This window comes from Zalophus californianus, chromosome 9 (assembly GCF_009762305.2).
Source record: "Zalophus californianus isolate mZalCal1 chromosome 9, mZalCal1.pri.v2, whole genome shotgun sequence".
NCBI lineage: Eukaryota > Metazoa > Chordata > Mammalia > Carnivora > Otariidae > Zalophus > Zalophus californianus.
This window is the reverse complement of record NC_045603.1, coordinates 31,289,668-31,317,118: the sequence shown is the minus strand read 5'-3', so window position 1 is coordinate 31,317,118 and position 27,451 is coordinate 31,289,668. Positions and strand designations below refer to the sequence as shown.

The window sequence follows — 27,451 nt, the reverse complement described above, 5'->3', positions numbered from 1 at the left end:
ACAGCCTGTCAACAAGCCCATAAAAATCCCTAGACTTAGAAACTCTGGTGGCAACCCCTTCAGGTCCCCTCCCTCCTTGGGAGCTTTGTACCATCACTTTGCTACCACTCAGTAAAGTTTGCTTTGCTGCCCACCACTCTGTCTCGTCTACCTCTTCTTCAAAGTGGTGTGACCAAGAACCGTGGGCACAGAGAAAAAAATCCTGCAACACTACGGCCCACAGCGTCTATTGGGACTGCTGCGTGGTTATGATAGATTTGACCAGGTGACCTCCTGGAGGGGTGTCCTCATGAAGGTATACAGAGAGAACAAAGGAACCTACTGATATTTTTGTCCCCAGACTCCAATGGAAAATGAATGAGCTACAATGATGCTATGGAGAATTCTATTACATATGTTTGGGTAGCCAGATGCCCTGGAATCAAGGCGGCCAACACCCTATTCTTCCTGTTCTTTCCAAAAGCCAAATCTTGACTTGAACCATTCAGACCACAGGAAAGACAGGCCCATTAGCAACAAGCAGAAATGGCTTACTAGAGAGTGAGATATTCTGGGATTCCCCACTCACAATCTTTCTCAGGTAGGACAGCCCCTAAAGAAGGTGTTCCAAACAAATCCATGCTGGATGAGAGACCTAACTAAAGAGAACTCACTTCACTCTTCCAGAGTAGTGACTTTTTAACCACTTTAACAGTTCCATCCCCAGGACTATGGCCCCAAAGTCCTAGAATCTGACTAACACACTGCAGCAGTCCACCTGCAGGAGACAGGGAGGGAGGGGCCTGGTAAAGACAGGAGGGGAAAGGGACCAGAGGAACTGAGCTTCACCTCCTTGAGGGGTCAATGTTAGCTTGCTTTTGTTATTTCTCATTAATGCAAAGAGTTTAATAGCCAGCCTTTGGTTCTCTCCAGTGATACTGTCATCCCTCTCACAGAGAGAGAAAAAGGATGTTATCAGAAAAGGCCTATTCATACCTCCATTGCATGACCCCCCAAGAGTTTCTACTGCTGCTATCTACCAGGGATCAATGAGATTTAAACTGTGTGCCTCAAGGCCCAAGTGGTGGGTATTTGGCGTGGATGCCCAATCTAGTAACAAGGCTTTGCTTTTATGTAAAGATTGCCATGAAAAACTTGTAGGGTGAGGGAGCTCATCTGGACAGGATTTGAGTAATCCCAAATCCCTGGGCTGTTGTCATAATTGTATCTCATTATTATGAATGTCCAAAATTTGTGGGAACTGACTTGTTTGGTTTGACAAATACCCAACATCTGTTCAAATACAGAACATGTAAAACTGTGCTACAATTTTGCTGAACTCTTTTTCGAATGATTTTGCTTATAGGCATCACCATGCCTGTGAACATGGACCTCCTGGTGCTTAGAAAACCTTCAACTCAGTACTCCTCCTTAATTCAGATTCAAAGCTCATTGTAGGCTTGCCACAAGTACGAACCCACAACCTTGGTACACCTACTTGACCTAATAATGATGAACACATATCATGCATAAGGCATGGCTCCACATTCATGCATGTTAACACATTTCAAACTCAGGAAACTCTATGAAGGAAGTACTATCATCCTTCATTTGACTGGCAAGTCCAGAGAGATAAAGTAACTCACTCAAGGTCACATAGTTAACCAAAGGCTAACACTGGTATAGAAGCCCAAGCAGTCTGAGTCATAGACTGTCTTTTTAGAAGATGTATAACGTAATGTCAAAGTAAGGACTTCTTCTGTAACATTTAAATACCATTTGCAAGGATCTTAAACATTCTTTTAGCATGGTATAAAGGAAATTACTATTATTTTGAAAGCACAACTCCTTTAGTAGATAACTTGAACACTTTTATAAGGGAGATTCATGGGATAAATATAAGATACAGAGAGGACACTCACATCTCAGGACTCCTTCATAAACATTGGTCTTCCACCTAGCATGGCCACTTTTTGGGATTTTATCCTGCAAACCAGCCTGGTCACTTCAAATTTCCTTGCCCATATCCCCCCCCCCCCCCCCAAATCTTACCTCCTTTATGCTACAACTAAAAACATTTACATGCTTCTATTAAAATACATATTATAATATATACACAATATATATGATAAAATACAAGGACTGTTTCTCTTACAAAAACGTAAGCTCTACAAGAGCTAATCTTTGCGCATGGGTATCTAAGTGCCATATTGATGAGTGATGTCTCCTGACAAAAAGCAGCAAATTATGCAAGACCCATACTTTTCTACAAAAAGGAAAAAAAAAAGGAAAGCAAAACAAAGAAAAAAGAAGGCTGACCATTCATTTTGTAATAAAAAAAAAAGTATGTGTTTTATATTCATTTGTCTTTTGAGGTAAGTAGAAAAGACTTTTGCTTCCAACCATGATAATAGCAGGTTAGCCTCCCCAACCTAAATAATTATTATACTAGACAAATTATTTGAGGCAGTTATTTTCATTCATTAGACAACAGGTAGCTCAAAAATGTAATCCCTAAGAGAGTAAAAACACATGGTGAGGCCCATGATTGTCTTCACTTTCTGGCTGGGAGGTATGGAAGATAGAAGCCAATTAGGGTTCAGTGGTCTCACTGAGATAGGGAATCAGAGACTGAAGTTCAGGGATGCAGATGTGGCTGGAGTTTGTGGGGCAGGGTTACTGGTGCTGTGCAGAAAAGGAGCTATGCAGAAAAGGAGCACCAGAAATCTCTGGAGGAATCTCCTTGTCATTGGTTAAAAAAAATAAGCTGTACAGGGAAATCCTGGGGCCAGCGGGTTTCAGTCCTCCCCTCTTATCTGCCAACAGAATCGGGCCAAGAGACGCCTGCGGTACGGGAGGGAGGAAGCTCCACCTCCCAAGAAAAGAGCAAGTGGGCAGGCAGCTGCGGGGCGGAACCGAACTGTGTGCAGGGTGTTTAGAAGTCGGTCCTGGTAGGCGCCGCTGTCCTCGAGGCCATGGTGCAGGCGGAGCTCTGGGCGATACCCAGGTGAGGGCAGCGGCTCCGCCCGGGGATTCCACCGCGGAAAAGCTGGGTAGATGCGGGGCAGGCAAGAAAGGATGCTGTCCGCACTGCTCCCTGGTAGCACCCTGAGCAGCCGCAGTTGCGGTAACAGCAGCAGAAAGCACAACACGGGCCGAGGAGGCAACTCGAGCTGCTGGTAAAGTCGCCCAACAGCTGTTTCTCTGTAGCATGCGAGTTGACAAAACAGCCAAATAACAGGGCTCCCCATGACAATCTCCTTCGAGCTCTTTTTCCTTGCTACTTGGAGCTGATTTATGCGGAAACATGCCTTGCACTTGTACCTGGAGGAACTGGAGACAGTGGATTCGACCTTTAGCGGTGGTCATCTACCCGGTGTCCATAGTGGTTGCGGTTCCTCTATGCATGTGGGAATTACAGAAGCTGGAGGTTGGAATACACACCAAGGCTTGGTTTATTGCTGGAATCTTTTTGCTATTGACTATACCTATATCCCTTTGGGTGATACTGCAACATTTAGTATATTATACACAACCGGAACTACAAAACAAATAATGATTCTTTGGATGGTACCCATATACAGTTTAGATAGTTGGATAGCTTTGAAATATCCCAGCATTGCAATATATGTGGATACCTGCAGAGAATGTTACGAAGCTTATGTCATTTACAACTTTATGGGATTCCTTACCAATTATCTAACTAACCGGTATCCAAATCTGGTATTAATCCTTGAAGCCAAAGATCAGCAGAAACATTTCCCTCCTTTATGTTGCTGTCCACCATGGACTATGGGAGAAGTATTGCTATTTAGGTGCAAACTGGGTATTTTGCAGTATACAGTGGTCAGACCATTCACCACTATTGTTGCTTTAATCTGTGAGCTGCTTGGTATATATGATGAAGGGAACTTTAGCTTTTCAAATGCTTGGACTTATTTGGTTATAATAAACAACATATCACAATTGTTTGCCATGTATTGTCCGCTCCTATTTTATAAAGTACTGAAGGAAGAACTGAGTCCAATCCAACCTGTTGGCAAATTTCTTTGTGTAAAACTGGTGGTTTTTGTTTCTTTTTGGCAAGCAGTAGTTATTGCTTTGTTGGTAAAAGTTGGCATTATTTCTGAAAAGCATACATGGGAATGGCAAACTGTAGAAGCTGTGGCTACAGGACTCCAGGACTTTATCATCTGTATTGAGATGTTCCTTGCTGCTATTGCTCATCACTACACTTTCTCATATAAACCATATGTCCAAGAAGCAGAAGAGGGTCCATGCTTTGATTCCTTTCTTGCCATGTGGGATGTTTCAGATATTAGGGATGATATTTCTGAACAAGTAAGGCATGTTGGAAGGACTGTCATGGGACATCCTAGGAAAAAGTTTTTTCCTGAGGATCAAGATCAAAATGAACATAAAAGCTTGTTATCTTCATCCTCACAAGATGCAATTTCTGTTGCCTCTTCTGTACCACCTTCACCCATGGGTCACTACCAAGGGTTTGGACACACTGTGACTCCCCAGGCTACACCTACTACAGGTAATATATCTGATAAAATATGTAATGATACTACAGAAGAAAGAAAAGAACTTATAGATAAATCCATGGCCTCCTGAACAGTGTGTAAAAGCACACTGCTCCTGCTACCATGATTTCATTACCTGGTATCCCATTGCTCAGGATTTTGTGCTTGGGACAAGCCATAAATGATGGAAAATTTCAACATAAAGAAGGTGAAAGCCAGGTACAACTACTGGATTTACATAACTGACTCGAGTTTTGTATATCACAAATAATCAGTCTAAATATCCTAGACTTAGACTTGATTTCTCAACATTAGAGTATCACGTACTCAAATGGTAGAAAATGACTCTACTAAATGTTCCTAATGTTACACTGCTTTATCAAGAGGATGGACATTAAAAAAAAAAAAAAAATCAATGCTTCCTACCACTGCTGAATGAATATAATGCTCTGGATTTAGCAGAAAGTATAATTTGGAAATATGAATTAGTGGAACTTAATCATAATCAGGTGCCATATATGCCCACCTAACAATTATTTCTCTATTTCTCAACTGGATATCTTTCAATAAATAAGAATTTATCATTAAAAAAAAATAAGCTGTACATCCAAAGGAAGAGTCTTCATAAAACCTGGTAATAAACAATACCTGGGAAGCTATGACCTTGACAGTCAATCAGAGACAAAGGGGCTCTGACAAGCAAGAATGGGGAGATTTTCTAGGCATTCAAGAGGTATCTCAGAAACTCCATGCCTTAAAATAAGCCTACTCTCCCCCTTCCCTCTAAGAAAGCTTAAAAACAAGATTGGGAAGGAAAATAAAGATAATCTGCCACTAACTGAACTGCCCATCTGTACAAAACTCAAAAGTCTCTAAAGTAATGCTCAAAATCTGCATTCTCATAAACATAGTATCCACAACATCCAGCATGTATTCAAAAATTACTACCCATGTAAAGGAAATGTGACCCATAATCAGGGGGAAAAAAGCAGTCAATACACACCAACCCTGAGATAACCTAGATGTTGAGATTAGGAGACAAGAACTTCAGAGCTTTAGTACTACAGTTGACCCTTGAACAATGCAGAGGTTAGGGGCACCAAGCTCTTGCACAGTTGAAATCTACATATAACTTTGACTCCCCTAAAACTTAACTACTAATAGCCTACTGTTCACTGGAAGCCTTACCAATAACAATTAGAACATATTTTGCATGTATATCTATTATATACACTGTATTCTTAAAATAATCTAAAGAAAATGTTAAGAAAATCGTGAGAAAATACATTTATAGTACTGTAAAGATCTGTTTATAAGTGGACCCACATGGTTCAAGCCCTTGTTGTTCTAAGGTCAACTGTATATCCAGGGGCCAAAAAAGAAAATATTATCATAATGAATATGCAGATGGAAAATCTCAGCAGGAAAATATAAAAAGAATTAAATACAAATTCTAGAATATAAAATACAAACTTAGCAATGAAAAAATGTACTAGATCCAAACCCACAGAATATATAGCACCAAGAGTGAACCCTATGTAAAATAGGTACTTTGAATGGCTATGATGTGTCCATGAAGGTTTATCAATTTTAACAAACGTACCTCTCTGTGGGGGATGCTGATAACAGGAGAGGATGCACATAGGTGTGGGCAGGGGGTGTGTGGGAAATCTCTGTACCCTTCCCTCAATTTTGCTATGAACCATAAACTGGTCCAAAAAAAAAAAAAATTAAAAACAGCAAAAAAAAAAATGTATGGATGAAAAGTTCAGCAGCTTACAGATGGCAGAAGAGCCAGGAAACTTGAAAACAAATAAGTAGAAATTATGCATTTGGTGAACAGAGGGACTAGGGAGAGGGAAAAAAATCTGAACAAAACCTCTATGATCTGTGAGACAATATTAAACTACCTAATATATGTGTGATTGGTATGTGTGTGATTAAATATACTATGTGTGATTCCTGGAGAGGAGAGAAAATGAAGAAAAAATATTTGAAAAAGTTATGGAAAATTTTTCTCCAAATTTTGGGGTAAATGCACTTATATATCAAAGAAGCTTGACAAAAAGCAAAAGAAAAAAAATACAAAAAACCCCAGTCCTAGGTACACCTTAGTCAAACTACTACACAGGAAAATTTTGAAAGGCAGAGGGAAAAAAATGACCCAGTACATATTAGAACAAATATAAACTCTGAATGCCTTTTTGTCAGAAACAATAAAAGCAGGAAGACAATTGAGTGACATCTTTAAAGGACTGAAAAAAAATTCTGTGAACCCAGAATTCCATATCTAGTAAAAAGCACCTGCAATACTGAAGACATGTTTTTTTTTTTTTTTTTTCCTTATGTAGGCTTCACACCCAGCACAGAGCCCAATGTGGGGCCCGAACACATGACCAGGAGAGCAATACCTGAGCTGAGATCAAGGGTCGGCCGCTTAACACTGAGCCACCCAGGTGCCCCTAAAGACATTTTTTAATTAAAAGAAAAAAAAAAAGATGTTACCAGTAGATTTACACTACAAGAAATGCTAAAGGATCAGCCTGAAAGGAATTAGTACTGGATGGAAAGTTGGGTTTACAAGAGGGAATGCAGAATTTAAGAAATAATATATGGGTAAATATAGAAAACAACTATATTCTTTTGCTTTTTAAAAAAGACATAGGATAGTTTAAAGCAATAATTATAAGACTATTGTGAGGCTTATAACCTAGATCTATATGTTAACATAGCACAAAAGATAATTCTCACATTTTTTCTTAAGTGCTACATTAAGTAGAACATTGCAAGATGTATATTGTAATTCCTAAAACAACCATAAAACAATGCAGAGATCTGTTGAAAATAAAATGAAAAAAAAATTAACCCAAAATCGACCTGGAAAGGATAAATAAACAAATGAGGCAAATAGGAAACAAAATGGTAGGCCCAAATCCAACCATACCAATAACTATATTAAATATAAATGGATAACACACTCTAATTGAAAGTCAAAGACAGCCTAGCTAAAATAGCAAGGCCCAACTATATACTGTCTACCAGAGATGTTCTTTAAAAATAAAGACAGTAGGTTGAAAAGAAGAAAGGTATACCATGAAAACAGGGAGTATAAGAAAAACTGGCTCCACTATTGTAGACAAAATACACTTCAAGACAAACTACTCTAGCAGAGGTAATGACAAATATTTCACTAACAGTATAAAGGTCTGTTAATCAGGGAACCCATAACAATAATTATAACCACCTTATAATACAGCTTCAAAATATATAAAGTGAAAACTCATAATCAAAAGGAGAAATGGCCAAATTCACAAGCAAAAGATTTTTAATGCTCTTCTCTTAGTAACTGATAAAAAATTAGACAAAAATTTAATAAGCATATAGAAGATCTGAACACTATCAGCCATTTTGATCAAATTTGAGAATGCTACGCTCGATGTTTGAATGATACACATGTTTCAATAAATTTTGAAATATTACAGTGCATATTTTCTGACAATAGAATTTAGAAACCAATAAGTTATCTAGAAAAACCACATATTTTTAGACATTAAATAACCCACTTTGATATTACCCATGAATCAAAGAAGAAATCACATTGAGAATTAAAAAATATTTTTAAAGAAATGATAATGGAAACACAACATATCAAAGTGTGTGGGATGCAACTAAAGTTGCTTACAAGAAAATTTATAACTTTAAGTGCTTATATCAGAAAATTAGAATGGTTTAAATCACTAATTAAATTTTTCTACCTTAAGAACTTAAGCTACAACTTAGCTGAACAAACTAAACCCAAAGTAAAAAGAAGGAAATAATAAAGATTAGAAATCAATGAAATATAAATTAAGAAGCCAAAAGTTGCATCTTTGAAAAGATTAATGAAATAAAATCAGTAGTTAATAAGAAAGACCTTAACTGGCTAACACACAGTCCCTTTTCAAAACTTTTCAGATCTGATGTGTTTTGTAATTCAGAATTTCATATTTTAGAAGGTTCTGTCTTACAGATATTGTATATAATATCCTCAGTGAAGTCTAGGTAGCACACTGTAATCAAACACAATATTTCTGTAGTGAAATCTATAAATATTCACATTTAGAAAGAAAAAGACGATAAATAGCCTTATCTCAGTTTAGGTCAGGTCAGGTTTTGGTGGCAAAAATTCCAAAACAAATGGATTTTAGAGGTTTTTAAAAAATTTCTGAATTGCAGAATTGCTATTGTGGATTTGTACTAAACTGATCACTCCTTTTTATAGGTAGGTCCTCTATGTCCCTGAACATATGACAGTGCCCAATTACTAAGTCTTCAGGGATGACATTCTTAGCTAAGATCATAGGATGAATTTTTTTCCTTCTACAGCTTCCATGAAACTAGAGGATCAGAATATTTAGTAAAATCCAATGACCTTTATAATGACCTTGCCTGTATTTGAAAAGGGGACATTAGACTTCCAGGAAATTGGGTTCCTAGTCAAAGAAGACAGAAATTTCAGGCAAAGAAGCATATTCTCCTCTATATAGTAAATAAAATCATCAGACATACAAACACATAATAGTAAATACTGATATATACAAAACTGAAAATATCCTTGGAATTCTATACAACGGACATCTATACTTTCAATTTTCAAATTCCATTTTTGTCAGGCAAATTCCACAACAAATATATTAAGTTGACAATGAATAAAGCTTAAATTATATTTCTAAAAGTAATTATATGACTTATTTAAAATAATCTCAGCAGATTTTGACCCAATTTTCTAGAGATCATCTTGAGTGGTAGGGAAACCCATTTCTACAAAGCTAATATTTATTTATTTAAAAAAATTTTTAAAGAAGATTTATTTATTTATATTAGAGAGAGAGAGAGAGCACACAAGTGGGAGGGGCAGAGGGATAGAGAATCTCAAGCCAACTTTGAGCTGAGTGAGGAGCCCATGTGGGGCTCAATCTCACGACCCTGAGATAAGGAGCTGAGCCAAACCAAGAGTTAGATGCTTAAGAAACTGAGCTACCCAGGTGCCCCCAAATTTTTATTTAAATTCTAGTTAGTTAACATATAGTGTAATACTGATTTCAGGAGTAGAGTTTAGTGATTCATCACTTACATACAAACCTAATAATTCTCAGGAAGACGATAACAGGAAGAACAGTAACAGAACAGTATTAATAGTAATAATTGCAGAAATTTCCTTCAAAGCCCATGCAATACTCCCATAGGTGCTAACTGGAGCCATGCATGCATTAAATCAGACGTATGTACTTACTATTACTGCTACTGCTGTCATTCCTAAGGGAGCTGGCTGCAACAGGGGGTAACATAAATGGTTTTGTGACACTGACTCTGGAATCTAAATAGAAAGCAATAATGTGTCAGTGTTGCATGGTGATTTACATAAATTACAGAGTGTGCAAAAGGTTGAAGTGCAATACCAGAGTACTTTCAAGGTCTGCTTCCCCAATTTTGATTATTCAGATCCTATTTATTTCTTACTGGGTCCTGTTCTATTTTTATTAAGAAATTCATCACAGTCACCTTATAGAACAAAGATTCGTTGCCTACATATGTTAATAAATCTAAGTAACACAAATTGTTGGTAATTAGTCTTAAAAAAAAAAAAAAAAAAAAGCAATGGAAGTAGATTTTGTACTACAGGGACCCAGTGGGATAAAAGGTCTCAATACAGAGTAACTGGTGAAGATCAGAATTCATGACTCAGAGGTAGACCTTAAGGAAAAGATTTGAAAAGGGGACATTAAGAAAACTGAAGATGAAGAATAACATACACTACACAATACTAGCAAATTATCAGATAAAAAATGAGTCACTGTATCCCATATTGTTTACCCACACAAAATTCGTATATTTGAAAATGATGAGTGCTGCTTTGGTTTGAAAACCAACAAATCAACTGATCACTTCTTTCATGCCATTGATATATGTCTTTGTATTAGATATATGCACATACATCTTTCTCTAGCTACACATATATTTGAGTCAGAGGTAGATTCTTACCTACACATACAAGATTCAAGCTTGCTTTTGGCATTTAAATTGGAAATGCTTATATGTCTTACCTTTTTCAGGACTTAATGTTGAAGAAACCACACATTCACTAGTTTTAGATGCCACGGTCTCCAAGTCCTTGAGGGCATCAATGGATCTATTAAAAATTCTGAAGAATTCTTCAGGGGTAAAATGCCTGTGTTCTGGGCTCTTAGGTGTTTTTTTTACATTCTAGAAGAAAACAGGATTATATTTTTCAGATAGTTTACAGATTTAACTGATGTCAAGGTAATAGACTATAAATACATTCCCCAAAGATTCAAGTAAAACTAACACTTTTAGACAACTGTTGTATCACACATAATTCAAATTGGTACTACAAGATAGTGATCCCATCCAGTTTGGTCTGGGGCTCAACTCTAGATAAAGGAATGGAGTGGTGGTGGGGGTAAGGTGAATAGAACATCAAAACAAAATAATGTTAGCAAGAAATTAGAGACACTGTTCTTTAGAAATGCTCATTAAAATAATTATTCCTCATTAAAAAAAAAAATACCCCTCTATAACACATGCTCCAAACAGCCCAAAATTAGAAAGTCTGATGATACTAAATATTGGCAAGAATATGGAACAAAGGGGACTCTTATATACTGGTGGAATGATATAAATTGGTGCATTTGGTATCATCTGGTAAGATTGGACACGTGCCCATTTTGTAACCCAGAAATTCCACTTTTAGGTGAATACTCTATAGAGAAGCTCTGGCACATATGCATCAGGAGACATACAAGAAAGTTCTTAGCAACAGTGTTATATAACCCTTACATCAAACAACAGAAGAGTGGTTAAATCATGAGAGACTCTTAACTATAGGAAACCAACTGAGGGTTGCTGGAGGGGAGGTGGGTGAGGATGTGTTAACTGGGTGATGGGCATTAAGGAGGACATGTGATGTGATGAGCACTGGGTGTTACAAGCAACTGATGAATAACTGAACTCTACTTTTGAAACTAATGATGTACTATATGTTGGTCAATTGAATTTAAATGAAGAAAAAAAAGAGTGGTTTAATAAATATTGGTATATTAAGTCCACTCTATAAGCAGGAAAAACTTAATTTCAGCTATATGCCTCAAAGTGGATATATCTTATAAACATAATGCTGAGCAAAAGAACCAAGTTATAAAAGAATAAAGAGTATGATTAATTTCTAGAAATTCCCCAAGAAAGCAAACCAGACTATATTTTAGGAATTCATACATGCATGATTATCTATAAATAAAAGTAGGTAATAATAACACCTATGTAGCATTTGCTATGTACTACACTAAGTGCGTTATACATATTAACTCCATCTCCAAGACAACAAAGAAATACCACCTGGGTTCTAGCCACAGTGCCATGATTAGTAAATATATACTCTTCAGTATTTGGGATGATCTTCTTGACATCACCATTTACCTAACACTTAACTCATCTTTCAAGCCCCAGTGGGCGGATTATTTCCTTCATGACACTGTTCCTCATATGCCCTACTTTTTGTGACCTCTACCTCTTATCATTGCCATCAGAACACTATTTGTACTAATATGATATAAAAAGACATGTGGACTCTAAGATGTCATAGACTGTAAGACACACCAATTTAGAAATTAAAAAGTAAAGCAATAGAAGTGATGAAATGTAGTGAGGAGTCTCTTAGCACAGTAAGAATTCTGAGTTTGAACACACATGGGATGGATATTGGGTCTTAAAGAGAAATTGAATTTGGATGAGAAGGAAGTATTTAAAAGTACAGAATGATATTTAAAACCTTAGGTTTAAACATCTAGAAGGCCTGGAGGGTAGACACTGAATTGTGAACTCTATGCTAAAGCAAGTCTCCCAAGATCTATTTTGTGGTATTCTAAAATAATAATAAAAATGTTTATTAGGATTTATTTTGCCAGACATGGTACCAAGGCACTAATCACAAATCATCTAATGTCAACTCCATGAGATGGATCCTGTCATTGTCCTCATTCTAGGCATAAAGAATGTGAACACAGAGAGGTTAAGTTCACAAAGGTAACTAGTGACAGAGTCAGGATTTGAACTCTAACACCTCATTCTCGATCTCTATACACTGCCTTGTCAATAAAGTTCAATCTCACAGCACTGCCACGCCCACATTCTGAAGCTGGTAACAACTAGTCATCAAATGACCTGGAGATGTTAAAATGCACTTCATTGTTGTGACATGATTACTATGGATAGGAGATCTAAGTGTTCATTATAGACAATTTTCCATTTAAATGTAAATGAACATTTGTAACCTAAAAGGTGGGTTATGAGGACTTCATTCACGAAATAAAGGTCTATTTTTTTTATGTTTAGTGGGAATAAATTTAATTTTTATATTAAATGACATCTAAGCCTTTATGTATGTTTCAGTATTGCAGTGTGACCACAACCACCTATTTTCCGTGCTCATCTTAAAAAAATTTTTTAATTAAAAATTTATAAATTAAAAATTTCACAAATAAAGATATTGCCACCCTTGCCTAGGTCAGCATAGGTCTTAGAGAAGAGTAGTAAGAAGCAATCCCAAAGAATACAAAGTTACCTCAAACGAGTGTTCTTCCATGCACTCCACAAGGTCATCCACTATTTTCACAAGTTTGTCTATGATAGAGTAATTACTCAAGCCTTCAGAAATATTTGAAAACTTGTCCAGAAGATCAGTTAAGCTGACTGACAACTGTTCCACCATCACGCTTATCCAACAATGACTAGGCTGCAAGAAATTGAAAGAAAGGAAGATAAAGGCATCTATTGTAAATACAGTAAACTTGGAGTACCCTTCTTTAAAGACATCAATGTTTCAGTCCCTGCTGGACAAAGAATTTCCTTATATCAGAACAGGTCAGTTCTTGTGTTTTGTTTAACTCAGATTTAACATCTGCTTCAAAATTTGCAAATGAATAAAGACCTGAACAAAGTATTGCTGGTAAAGAATGTTGCTCTTCCATGGAAGTAAATTAAATACAAAGCCAAGTCTTACCCTTGACAAGGTTTACTTATTTTACTCACAGCGTTTTTAGAAAAGCTTTATGCAGAGGGAGTTACCTAGCCCTCAAGGACTCACAGTCTTTTGGTGAACTGGAATATGAAACAATGGATTAAAATAGCTTATTTTTCCAAAGTGCTTGATAGATTTCAAGGCTTCTTCATAGATAAATTCATGTGGATGTCTAAAAAACAAACAAACAAACAAAAGCCCTGGCAGGAATGTGGTCTCTGAGAGAAGCACTTTTGCCTTAGCAGCAGGACCAGCTACATAATTTGTGGAGCCAAGTGCAAAATGATAACATGTTTATTGGTTCAAATTTTGTTCAAGAATGAATGATTACAAGATGGTAACAGCAGAGTAGTAAACCAATCACGGAGCCTTGCCCATGAAGCTAGCCCTGCCCATTGGTTAGAAGCTCAAATCTGTACAGTCAGGTATAACTGGGTTCGATTCTGGCTAAGAAACTCCAGACATCTGCATAAATTCTCTGAACCTCTCTGTAGAATGGGAATAACAGAACAAGGTAGTTGTGAGGAGATAATGTACATAATTTGAATGTAAGTTTTAATGAAGGCACTATTTTTTTTTTTAATATGGCCTAGAACAGTGTCTCTGGCATGTGAAAGTTGCTCAGAAACTAACTGTTGAACAAATGCATGAGTGAATAAAAAATGAATGAGAAAAAAATACTCTGTGTCAGGGGTCTACACTTTCTGTAAAGGGCTAGATAATATTTTAGGTTTTGCATGCCAAGAGGCAAAAATAAAGGATATTATGTAGGTGGGCATTTATACAGAGAAAACAAATTTCTACAAAACTTTTATTATAAAATTAAAATGTAGTAATAATAATTGAATATAATGTCTTTTGCAGAATAATCAAATTTAATCTTTTGTAATATAGGTCTACCAATAAGAATGGAATTCTTTATTTTGGATCAACATTTTGTTCAGCTGGGTTTCAAAGTATTCTCGATTATCAGACTACAAATGTTCATCTGTAAAAACCAATCTCAGCTGGCTGGCCATATAAAATCAGGCAGTGGATTGGATCTGGCCTACAGGGTATGGTATACCAGCCTCTGTTATAAATGGCTCTGGGCCAATAAAGGTTTAGATTATCAGGAAAAAGATCTCCTTGATGTATTAGTAAATTCTACTTTTTAAATTAGTGTAACATTACTTAAAATAAGTTCATATACTTTGTATACTTTAACATGTTTTCTTACATAAACATCTTTTAAGTAGAATCTCTGATTTTTTTTTAAACTTGGCTAAAATGTAACAAGTGAGAAAAATAAGATTGGGGATAGCTATAATTGCCATGGTGTATAAGATCCTAAATAATTTAAAATAACTTCTGCTGTAATAAAAATATTATAATCATAGGGTGTACCTGATGCCATGTAAAATTAATCAAACCACTAAACTTGATTTCTCTTCTTACTAGCAGAATATCTCTATGGGGGGAGGCCAAGTGATTTATCCTAAATTATACAAGGGGGCCGTCTTCTATTCATTTAACAGAACAGTTTTAATTAATATAACACAGCCAAAAAGGAAATGGGTTTATCTACAAATTGGTAAGCCCCAATTCCTGGAAGCACTAAATGTCATTCAAAACGTTCAGGAGTGTTGGCTCTGGCTTCAGAAAAGTATAATAAACAAACCCCCAAATGGGAATTAGTTCAATTAGGCCATTTCACTCAACTCATCAACCAAGTTCTCAAAGACTATGTGTTTCCAAAGTATGTTCAGAATGGATTCTTTGTTTTGTTTAATCAGTGCTTATCTCAAGCACATGTAAGTTCACATTTGCATCATTCACAGGTCTCTTTCCAAAATGTCAGTCTTTCCTTTGGGACTGAATCGCTCTCCAAGTCTCCATCCATTTAAACAGTGATAATTCCCTTTCAGATAGTCAGCCCTGTCAGCAAGGGGCAGATTTCCTAGAATCTGGGATACAGCACATACTGCAAATACTGTTTGAAGAGTATTTATACGGTAGGGCAGCCTTCCCCAATTAATTCATTCTGTTGTAATGGTGCAAATTTTTCTGTGGCAAGCTGATTCTAGGTGTCAGTCTCTTTAAATTCTGTCTTCACTCCACTTTATAAACATGCTTGCCTATCCTTTCCTCAGATCTTCTGACATAGAAGAACCAAAATCAAATTCCCTTATTCTGAACTAAGGTACTCCCTTTAGTTTCTGCAGTATGGGTGCCTTAAGTGAGCAGGTTTTTTTTTTTTTTTTCCTTTTTTGTGGTTAAAGTAGAAAAGATTTTGTTTATAGGTTTCTTATTTTTAACCAGGGAACTCTGGGGTGCTTTACTCCCACCACTTCTGTTTATCTCTATTTTCAGCTGAACTCTATGTTTGCATTCTGTATTCAAGTTCTTATTTAGCTATGACGACTCTCTCACGGCCACCCATGGTCCCCATCCCCCATGGTCCCCAACTTTCATATACCTAATCAACAGCTGAAGCAATCAACATTTCCTAGCAAAATTCTCAAGCCTAAACTTCTAACTTCTTACAGTTAAATCCTGGAAATCTCACCATCTAATCCTAGCCCAAAATTTGCCCTTTAAAAATTATGAAGTATTCATTGCTAGCTGATATGAGCTTCTGTACTACTACACTGCTGCAAAACACATTTCTAAACATCTTGTAAATTATATTTCATTCATTATTCATTCTTGCCAAATTTCCTTGGAAAAAACCATATAATCAATTCAGAGTTCTATCTTTTCATTAATTTGCTTAAAGAGTTACATGTTAGCTTTTTAGGATTCTTGGACTTATTAAAGATAGATCTGAGGCTGAAAAAAAAATTAAATATCAGCCAGTTTTGACCTGTCTGCAAGAGAGAAAACCAGTTTTGACTAGATCATCAAGCAATTTCATATTTTCCTTTTAATTAAATATAGTCAATGATTTGCAAAGAGAATGAAACACAGGAAACTCAGTATTTCATTTGTGAGATGATAGATCTGCTTCTTGACTCTTCCAAGATTATGATTAGGAAACGGATAATTGAAGGCTATAAGTTTCCAGAATATAATTTTTCCTTTTGCCTTCATAATAGGCATTATTATCACTATTCCTTAGCTTTAGACCATTTTAAGCTTAAATAGTTCTGTATAAATATCAACTCACAACATTCATCAGAAGAATGTAAGATACAAATAATGTTCTCTATTTTAGGAGAAGAATGTGAAGAATTAGGAAAGCTGATAAAACCACACAGGAGGCCAAAGAAGTGAGGTAAGAGGTGCCTCTCAAATTCTTGAAGTACATATAATTTAATTTTCCATTCACCTATATATACCTACAAAACAAAATATACTCCTTGCTTTGAAAGGGAAAATCTGTCTGGGTTTTCCTTAACTCCAGACTCTCAATTTCTTATCTTCTTTCTTGGTAGCCTCCGTCCTACATTTTCTGGGTTAATTACAGCAACTCTGGCTAAGACTACTGGAAAAACATGCTTTCAATTCCTATGTAACATGTATCATTCTAGAATGCTAACTGAATTAATGCATCGGTAATTCTTGACCTGCCACCATGCCACCACCATTGAAGATTTGTTTAAAAGCTGTAAACTTCCTAAGGGATTTTAAAGCACCATGACCAAGTTAATGATTTAACTAAATGATTAAATAAAAGACATAAAAACTCCTATACTTAAAAGCATTCTAAACATAACTAGAATAGGACTGCTTCCAAAGACCAATAATGAAAAATCTTTGCACATTCTAAAACCACACATAAATTTAAAATAGGTCATATATGAGTATATAAAATACATAATCTATGATATGTGATATAACACCTCTGCAGTCCCAGAACTGATACATTTGAGACCCTGGCTGAAACTGTGTGCTTTACAAACATCCTGGGGACTTGCTCAGTCTGTCATGCTTTTCTCTTCTTCTATCCCCTGCTTCATTCAAGAAATTGTTCTGGTTTATTAGCTGAAAGAATTTGACACAATATTCTGCATCAGTCTTAGACGCAGAGGGAGTCTCTAAGGGCAGTCACCATTAGCTTTATGGGATTAGAGGCTGAAACTGGGCAAAACGACAATGACATTTCTTCATGCACACACTTGGCACTACTCTCCATTTGGTACTGTAAGTATAGAGATACCTGTGTGCTTCCTTAGTGGGTCCAAGGTAGGTATCTACATTGTGAGAGTTCCCTACAAAGGAGTTGGGATAATGTATCCATTAGAGATTTTCAGGGAGAAAAGCACTGACTCATAAAACCATGAGCCCTCTGAGGAATATTCACAAGCATGCATCCTGTCTTCTAATCCAACTAATCTAATTACCAGCATTACTGCCCAGTTAGATTGTTTTTGTATTCTTTGCTTTAATGTGTGTGTGTCAAACTGAAGTCTAGCCAGAATTAGAGGTATGAATGCCCAGGGCATAAAGCATTCCTTTCCTTCCTCTTGTGCTTCCAGCATTTACTTCCTGGCTGAGAAATCAAAAGAACCTAGAGCCATGCCATTGAGAATCACAATAGTTTAGATCTGGAAGGAATACTGAAGACCACCTGCTCCAGGCCCACCAATTTCATAAATGGGAAAACCAAGACCTAGAGCAGGGAATGCTTTGTTCAAGGTTGTACAATAAATTTAAAACAGAAACATTAGAACACCAAACCAAGACTCACCTAGTTCTTTTACCAGTGGTACAAAGCACATACAGCTGCAGTATTTTTTCTGCCAGGTTGACCATGAGTCTTGTGGTCTCAAATCTGGACCAGGCATATTGGTCCTTAGATTCAACTAAGAGAGCTCTGGGGAACGGAACTGACTCTTTCTGTGTCACTTCAGTAAGTTCAGAGTCATACTGATGAAAATAAATTTCTCTGAGCCAATTGTCACAACCAAACAGCAAATGCCAACTGCCTTTAGTGGACTTCCTTTACTCTCCTTCTAGTATTTACTCTTAGGGCTGGAGAAGAGACACTCCCCTGCTACTTTCAAACATTCCATGGCAGGCAAATTTCAAACATTTCTATAAAAGCACTTTGCAAAACAGTGTGTGCTCACAATCCTGGTGTGGAATCTCTAAAATCTTAACTCCCTTTTGGAGGAGCTGGGTTTTGTTATGATTTATTTTGGTCTTCTCCCTAAACAATTAATTTGGGTTTTCAGTATTCACTTTAGGCATCTAACTTTCATTTTCTTGCTTGAATTAAAGTGATGTAGAAACCTCAATCTGATTAAGATGATAATTAGCCCAAACACTATAAATATATGTTGTTTCCCAGGGCAGGCCTATAAGTGGTCCCTGAGCCAGACACAAAATAGCACAGTGAGGAAGGAACAGCATGGCAGGTAAGGGCAGAAATGATGAACTAGAAGCTCAGTGTCTAGTCCCAACTGTTAACACGCTTTGTGATTTTTGTCAAGTCACTTTATCTATTCAGAGCTTCATGTTTCTCCATAAAATAATGGGGTCTGTCTAATCTGTGCTAGCTAATACGGGGCTATTAGCCCCTGTGGCTACTTATCACTCAAAATGTGGCTAGCATGACTAAAGCACTAAAATTTTAATTTTACATACGATTCAGTGACTGGAGAAAGGTTTTTTTAAAGAAGATTTTATTTATTTAGAGAGCACGTGCAAGCAGGAGGAGGGGCTGAGGAAGGGGAGGGAGAGAATCTCAAGCAGACACTGTGCTAAGCATGGAGCCCCACATGGGGCTCAATTTCACAACCCTGAGATCACCACTGGAGCCCAAATCAAGAGTCAGATGCTCAACCTACCGAGCCACCCAGCTGCCCCATGCCTGGAAAACTTTTTAAGTGTATTTGGAAAAACTTAGATATATTAATCTGCACTATCAATTGTAAATTTTATGAAAATCTAAATATGGAGTAAATATTTCTGATGAAAATTTAATGTCTGCACTGAAGTACGCTATAGGTATGAAATACACAGTAGATTTTGAATATGAAAAAATTTAAAATGTTCCATTAATTTATTTTGATAAAGTAAAATGTTGTTTTGGATATACTGCAATAAAAACTATTTTACTTATTCCCATGTTCCTTTTTACTTTCTTTTAAATGTGGTTACTGAACAATTTTTAAGATTACATATATGGCTTCCATTATGTTTCTACCAGACAGTAATGGTCTAGATATTCTGAAGAGTGTCTTAATATAATCACTTATTAAGATGGGCCCTGTACTTTGAGTACACAAAAGAGCCACTTAAAAATAGTATTTAATGTTCTATTTTATTCATTTAACATTTTATACTTACTCGTTTTAAATACATACTTTATTATATAGGAGGTAGAAGTAGATAAGTACAGTGTCTACTTGGCTGATTTAATTTATTTCTATAGGAAGTACTTCTAATCGTAGGGGTTGAGCCTTAGGTATGGATCCTATGAACTTGCCCTGTGGCCCTAAATGATTGGATAATGGCAGATCCCTCAGCCAGCTGGACCAGTTGGGAAGTCTCCCCCACCCAAACCTGTAAGGTAATAGAGACTAAACAGTCTCTGAGCAGCTCTACAACTGCAAATATATAAAGCTAGGAGTCTGGGGTAGCTACATTTCACCAGGTGACTGGAACACAAAGAAATTCTGCACAGACAGAACAGAATAAGGCAGAGATGCAGAGACTCGGAGAGAGGAAAAGGAAAACCCGGTAGTTTTCCAATCCTGGCAGAGTCCCTTCATGAAGCCTGGCCACATCCTCACTTTTTTACTAGAATGCTGTTCTTCAGCATTCTTATAACTGGAATTTTTCTTTCTTTCCTTTTTTTTTTCTTTCTTTCCTTCTTTAAATTAAGTTTCAATTCATTACTGTTAGTGAGAACCAAAGAACTCTAAACAAATAAGATGGACTCCTTCAAGATTTGGAAATCAGGATATTTTTTGCTAACAGTTAAATGTTTACTGGTAAGCAGTTTTTGAGTAACACCTACTTGAATGGCGAAGAAATACAAAGTGAAAGATTTGATCCCTAATCTTTAGATAAATAAGATACAGTAAAAAGAGAAAACATAACAAATAATGATAGCATCTGACAAATGTATATATTCTATATCTTGGGCTTTTCTGATCTTAATTATTTCTCACAACACTTTGAGACAAATACATAACATATACAATTTTAAATAGCTCTGTAAGCAATATATGATCAGGTACCCAAAATGAATAGCTTCTGGACAAATTCTATAAAAATTCAAAGATGATGAGCTAAAAGGTAAGGTCCACAGATCAGATACCATGTTGGTGTTACTGACCACCATGTCTCCCGAACCAAGCAGAGCAGGGGTAATGCTAGTTTTTACTGGCCAGATGATACAGGGAAGAGAGTACAGTCTTGAACGGTAGGAAATGGGCCTGGGGATAAAGTGGGATCTCATCCTGACCTTGCATGAGAGGACCATGAGGTTGCCTTCAGCTACAAGATATTGCATGATTCTGCAGGTAGAAATGGGATGAGTGGATGGAAGAGGAAAGGGCATTCGTGGCAAAGGGAAGTAGCACTGAGCAAAGTCCTGGAGTTGAGAATAAGCACGGTAATTTTAGGAGGCAGGGATGCATCTTGCTGGCGTGGCGGGTTTGTGTTGGGGAGTAATAGATATTAAGATGAGCTGGTTAGGATGAGGCAAGATTATGAAGAGTCATGAACATCAGATTCAGGAATTTGGCATTCAGCCTTTAGTCACTGGAACAATGAGAAAGTTCTTGAATATGGAAATGACTCAATGAAAGTAGTTTAACAGGAGCCTCAAGGAAACCATGATTCCTAAAAATTGAATAATACTTTATACATAAGATTTTTAATAAAATGTACATATATCTAAAAAAAGATAGCAATAATGTTGTGCAGATATTGTTTGAGGAGTTACAGGCACTCAATCAATACAACAATCTTGTGGACTCTATTCAGGTCAAATTTGTGCCTCGGGGAAACAAGAGATTACATGAGAACTTTTCTCCTTCCTTCTTCACTTTCTCTCAGCAGATATTCATGAAGTGCCTATCAGTCATTAGGCACTGATGATATAAAACAGAGCAAACAGAGACAATCCCTGCCCTCATGAAGTTGACAGGTTTAAGTGGAAGGTTATCAATTAAATAAATGCACAAACGGAAAACTGCTACTTTGAAGAAGGAAGGTCACAAAGAGTGTTTCCAACCGGCGGATTTGGTTTCATCAAGGAGGAAAGGGAAGGTTCCCTTACACAAGTGAAAATGAAGCCAACAGTCTGGAGTTACTGGTATCAAAGGTCCAACTAGGTACAGAGGAAGCCACGCACAGAGGAACAGGGGCCACAGGGAACAAGTGGGAACGTGGGGCTGGAAGAGGATTTGGAAAGGTGCCACATTATGAGGGTCTCGGGGCCTTGTTTCAGGAGCTCCTTTTTCTGCTGGGAGAGGGGCAGAGGGAGAGGGAGAAGCAGACTCCCCGCTAAGCAGGGAGCCCAGGCTCAATCCCAGGACCCTGGGATCATACCTGAGATGAAGGGAGACAGTTAACCAACTTAGCCACCTAGGCACCCTGCCTTTTCCAGCTTTTGGAGACCACCTGCATCCCTTGGCCCGTGGCCCCTTGCCCCATTTTTAAAGCCAACAGTGCAACATCTTTTAATCGATCTCTCTGGCTCTCACACTCCTGCTTCCCTCTTACAAGGATTCACAAGATTAGACCATGCCCATCTGGGTAATCCCAGATAAACTCCCCATCCCCAAATCCTTAATTACATCTGCAAGTCCCTTTCACCATGTAAGGTGATATATTCACAGCCTAGGACATCTTTGGGGAGCCATTACTCTATCACACATAATATCAAAAATGCAAAAACCATTATCCTAGACTGGATCTTGTACTGGAGGAAAAGAAGTACCAAAAAAAAAAAAGAAAAGAAAGAAAGATAAATTTTGATAAACTGAAATACAGCCAATAGATTTAAATATTTGGGTTATTGATAAATTTATTGAAACTGACAACCATACTGTGGTTACAGAAGAGAAAATCTTTTACTTAGGAAATATACACTTAAGTATTTAGGGGTAAACAGCCATTAAGTATACAAGTGACTCAGTGAGTTTAGAAAAATAACAACCTGTGCACAGAAAGCAAGTATTTAGTAAAGCAAATGAGGCAAAATGTTAAAAATAGATGAATATGGATTAAAGAGTTTGTGAGTGTTCTTAGAATATTCTCGTAACTTTTCTGTAAATTTGAAATTATTTCTGAATAAAAAGTTAAAACTGATGAATCTAATTAAAACTGAAATGTCTTTTTTACTCAAATACTATAAGCAAGTCATAGTTTATATCATTTTATAAACATTAGAATGACTAGATCTGTGGCACAAATTCAGCAACCCAATTTTTGTGGTCTTCCTGTGGTAACATTACTGGTAAATAGAAGGATCAGAAATGTTTAGGATTTTTATGGTTGGTGATTTAAAATCCTAACAGTCTGGCAATATTATAGTTTCAAAGAGCTTAAAATAGAATTGGTAATTATCGTCAGATTTAAGTACCAACTGGTTGGTCACATCCTGCTATTTGTGAGAGAGAATCTGCTAGGTAATTTTCTAGGACGTCTCTTGGAAAAGTAGTGCCCACCCCCCAGGAGTATTTAGCAGATTTTTAAAGCAAAAGCATGACAATGAACTGTATTCTATTCTAGAGCCTTTTTTTTTGCCTGGTGCCTCAGGCAGAATTTTATTGCTTTGGCCCCAAAGAATCTTTCTGGTACCCATTCTGATTCCTACTCCGCCCTCTATTGTTTAGAAACAAAAGATAAGGCAGCTGGGACTCTGACCACTGACAAATCATCACTGGCCTCTCCACTGGGAAACTCCTCTGGTCTTGGCAGAAACTCATTTTAAAAATAAAGGTAAAACAAAGCCTACGATCAGTTTCTGCCCAAAGCCTTCTGCACGGGCTTATTTTTCTTGCCAATTGTGGTAGCCAAGAACAAAGTTTCTCCAGTTGTGCCAAGACAGTATGCCAAGATCAAATAATAGTGAACTTTTCTCAATTACAGAAACACACAAAAAAAAAGTGGCAATGAATCAGCTTTATTTTTACAAGTTTGGCTCTTGCTACCACCAGCCCATACTGAAATCTGTGATTTAGCACAATCTATGATTATACCAGCACAAAATAATCTATTTTGTTATTTTCAGTTTAACATTAAGAGCTGCATGATTTCTTTGAGTCAGTTTGGCAATCACACACCTAAATGCTTCTCCAGTCAGGGTCAGGGTACATCTTTATTACTTGAATGTTTCACTTAGAACACCTTCCTCTGGGGCGCCTGGGTGGCTCAGCTGGTTAAGTGTCTGCCTTCAGCTCAGGTCATGATCTCAGGGTCCTGGGATTGAGCCCCACATCTGGCTCCCTCCTCAGCAGGGAGTGTGCTTCTCTCTTTCTCACTCTCCCTCAGCTCTCCCTCTCTCTCAAATAAATAAAAATCTAAAAAAAAAAAGAAAAAAAGACGAACACCTTCCCTTGCTATTGTAATTATTTAGATACTCACATTCTGTAACCCAAGGTTAAATGTCAGATGACCTAAGGTTTTTTTTTTTAAGACTGTCACTTTTTAGTCGCATAACCTTGGGTAAATACTTGTAAACCTCAGTTTGTGTCATTTGTAAAACAGAAATCACACAAATCACAGTAGCTATCTTGCCTTCCTGGAAGGGTTTTTCTAATCATCCAAGGAGATAAATACGTGAAATCATTTTGAAAATTAAAAAAAAAAAGCATTATATAAAGGCCCAATCATTCCCCCACACCTAGTTATTATTAAAGTCTTTTGCACATAAGGCTATGTGATGTGTTTGTTTCTTAAAGTATCTGGTAAGGTGCTGGCTCCATTATTTTTTCCTAAACAAATACTGTACTTGTTCCCTGAGTAATTGAATGATTAATTAACTTCCAGTCTGCTATGATTTTACATTCCTATTTCCAGAGAACTCCCCTAATTCAATGGGACAGACACTGACCTAGATTTCAGGATATCTGGTTCAACATGAAGAGCAATGTTCTAAGAAACTTTAGATAGTTCATGCTAACTAAAATGCTTACTTTCCTAATGAAAAGAAATAGGCCTTTGACATTCTTTTGAAATGATAACCTTAGTCAGTCTTTGAAAGACTTTTTAAGCACAAGCACTTTGCGATGTGCTTAACACACTGAACTGGTACTAATTTTGATTGACTAACCCACAAAAAGTACTCAAAGCTAAGACAACTTACACAAAGTGGATCTGTAATAAGAACTTCAGAAATCATGGAAAGATGTCTACTTGCAGAGTCACCCAAATGATTTTAAATTAACTCAAGGAACACAATACAGCAGTTAAAATGAATCAACATGGATCAACACATGTCAAACGTGTGTTGCAAAACATAAGCAAGGTGCAAAGTGGTATATACAGTGTAATGCTATTAAGTCTGCAAAAAATACAGTAACTTACTTATGTGTTAGTACAGATTTTCAGTAAATGGAAAAGAGCAGGTGGCGTTACTATGTGTTGTTGCACTCAACACAACCCCAAGGGATGCTATCCCCATGCCAAGCCTTGAAAACATGCAGTGGAATGAAAAATTCCAGCGCAGAAGACTTGTTGCTAATAGTCAAATTGTCTATAAGAGACAAAGTGAGGACCAGTGGAGAAAGAGGCAATACAGGGGTCTTTAATAATATTTATAATGTTTCAGTAAAAAATATATTTGAAGCAAGTATTGCACCATGGTAAGGTTTAACAAGCTATGTGGTGGGTACATAGGCATCTCTATGCTTGCAAGATTTCTTCATGTATGAATTCTGATAACTCATAATCAGGAAAATAATTAAAATTTCTTGGTTGCAGTAATAAAGGTGTATTTATAATCATAACCTCATATTTATATTGTAAGTTTCTCAGAATCTTTTGACTAATAAATTCTGAGATAAAATACATGGTGGTCTCAAATTAAATAGGAAAGAGGCTTATAAAGGACCTTTCCAGAATATGCAAAAAATTTGCCCAATTTTACACTCAAGCGTTTTTTAGGAGGAAGCTAAAAGAAAGAGAAATCTGTGGCTAGCTCTAAGGAAGATGATCTTATTCACTTTAGAATTAACAGGTCTAAGACACATGTGCTGAAATGCTTACCCGTAAGTAAAGTTTAGCAGTTACTTGAGGATAAAACAAAAACAAAACCATCCAAGTTGAATTCCAAGGATACTTTCTTCAAATACTGACAATTAGCTAACTCCCAAATGGCCCATAATTTCCTGTCTCAATAGAATGATCCCATCTCTTTTGTCAGCTACTAAAAAGGAACTCAGAAATGTACAGTTTACTTACCAAAACATCCATCCCGGGGACATATTTGAGGGCTATCTTATAGTCTTTCGGAAGATTTGCCACCTACAGAGACCAAAAAAAGAAGAAAAAGAAAGGGGGGGGGAATCCATGAGAAAATTCATACATAGAAATTAATTATACTGTTTTTAATGAGAGAAAAATACATACAAACCTGTTATATTGTTTTTAAGTTGCCACTGCATTTCAATATTTACATAGTGATTTTCCATTCTTGATTTCCTTTTGTAATCAAAAGCCCTCTCCAAAAATACAGTAATAATACAAGTCTTTTAGACTCCACATTCAGTAACGAGTATTAAATATAATCCAGTGAATTTTGGAAACATCTAAATTTCAATTTCTATCTGTGGTCTTGGAATTCCCTTCCAGGACTGTTTTCCTACTGTTTCACCAAAGCATCAATAATACAATGTTCTGTTTTGGTTTTTTTCGTCAATCATTCTCAAAGTGATGTGTCAACATCACCAAGGAACTGCTAAAAATGCAAATTCTCAGGCCACATCAGCCCTACTGAATCTTACTTAAGTCCTCCAGGTGATTTTGATGCAAGTTTGAGAACTTGTTGACCTTAGAAAAAAATGTCAGTGAAACTCAAAAGAACACTACTACTCATGAAAAGCAAATGGTTTCTAATTAAATAATTTGTAGAGATTCAATTCTGTGAGATAACTTAATCTGCTTACATAGGCCTGAACATTGGAAATGTGTCAAGTAGTCTGCCCAGCTTCTTTTAAAGGCTTTTAAAAAATATCTAATACATCTCCATCAGTCACTGTGGCATGTGTTGAACAAACACCTTATTTGGAACCAAATCTAAATTCTGTACTTTGGTTTCTTTCTCTCATCTATAAAATGGAGATGAAAGTACCCATGTCAAATAGCCAATTTATGAACTGTGATAACTGAATGTGCCAAACACATCATAAACAATCCATATTCTATATTGAGGGATATATTGGCAACTGACTTCCCAGGTATGGATCCTGGGGTTCTAGGTTCTCTTATCAGAGTTCTAGGTTCTAGATTTCTAGAGTTCTAGGTTCTCTTATCTCCTTTCCTACATACAGCACCACAGAGTCACAGAGTTCTAGGTTCTCCTATCTCCTTTCCTACATACAGCACCAGCTCTGTCATACCACCCTGAGTACAATTTCCAGCTAACTATAGCCAACAACTGATTTAGACCATGAGTCTTAAGACAATATACGGTGTAAAAAAGTGGTTTTGCACTATTACGTCTTCAGTAGGTCTACCTTACTTTTGCAGATTTTCCCCTTCATCCTCTCTGAAATCTTTGCTCTTCCCCATATTAAGGTAGGATCTTGCTCATGTTTGCTGGACTAGGTCACCTCTGACAAGTCTCCCACAACACAATCTGTAGGTTTCTTCTGCTGGCAAAGACACAGCTGACACTTTTGCAGGTAGAAACACTGGAATTAGACTGAGCAGCAACATTTTACTATGTTATGAACCAACCATGTCAATTAAAGCCATTCCAGAT

The 27,451-nt window shown here is 36.8% G+C and overlaps 1 protein-coding gene across 4 annotated transcripts in view; it reads right to left on the bottom strand.

Annotated features, from left to right (window-relative positions):
* KITLG (KIT ligand) overlaps nt 1-27,451 on the bottom strand; it is an 82,285-nt gene that overhangs the window by 11,907 nt on the left and 42,927 nt on the right. For 3 of the 4 annotated variants that reach the window (XM_027593462.1, XM_027593464.1, XM_027593463.1), the window contains 4 exons: nt 25,930-25,992; nt 13,126-13,296; nt 10,592-10,751; nt 9,781-9,864 (listed from right to left, as the gene is read on the bottom strand). In XM_027593462.1, the coding sequence (XP_027449263.1) occupies nt 9,781-9,864; nt 10,592-10,751; nt 13,126-13,296; nt 25,930-25,992 (478 nt within the window). The remainder of the gene's footprint in view (nt 1-9,780; nt 9,865-10,591; nt 10,752-13,125; nt 13,297-25,929; nt 25,993-27,451) is intronic. The other variant, XM_027593465.1, reaches the window with a different exon arrangement.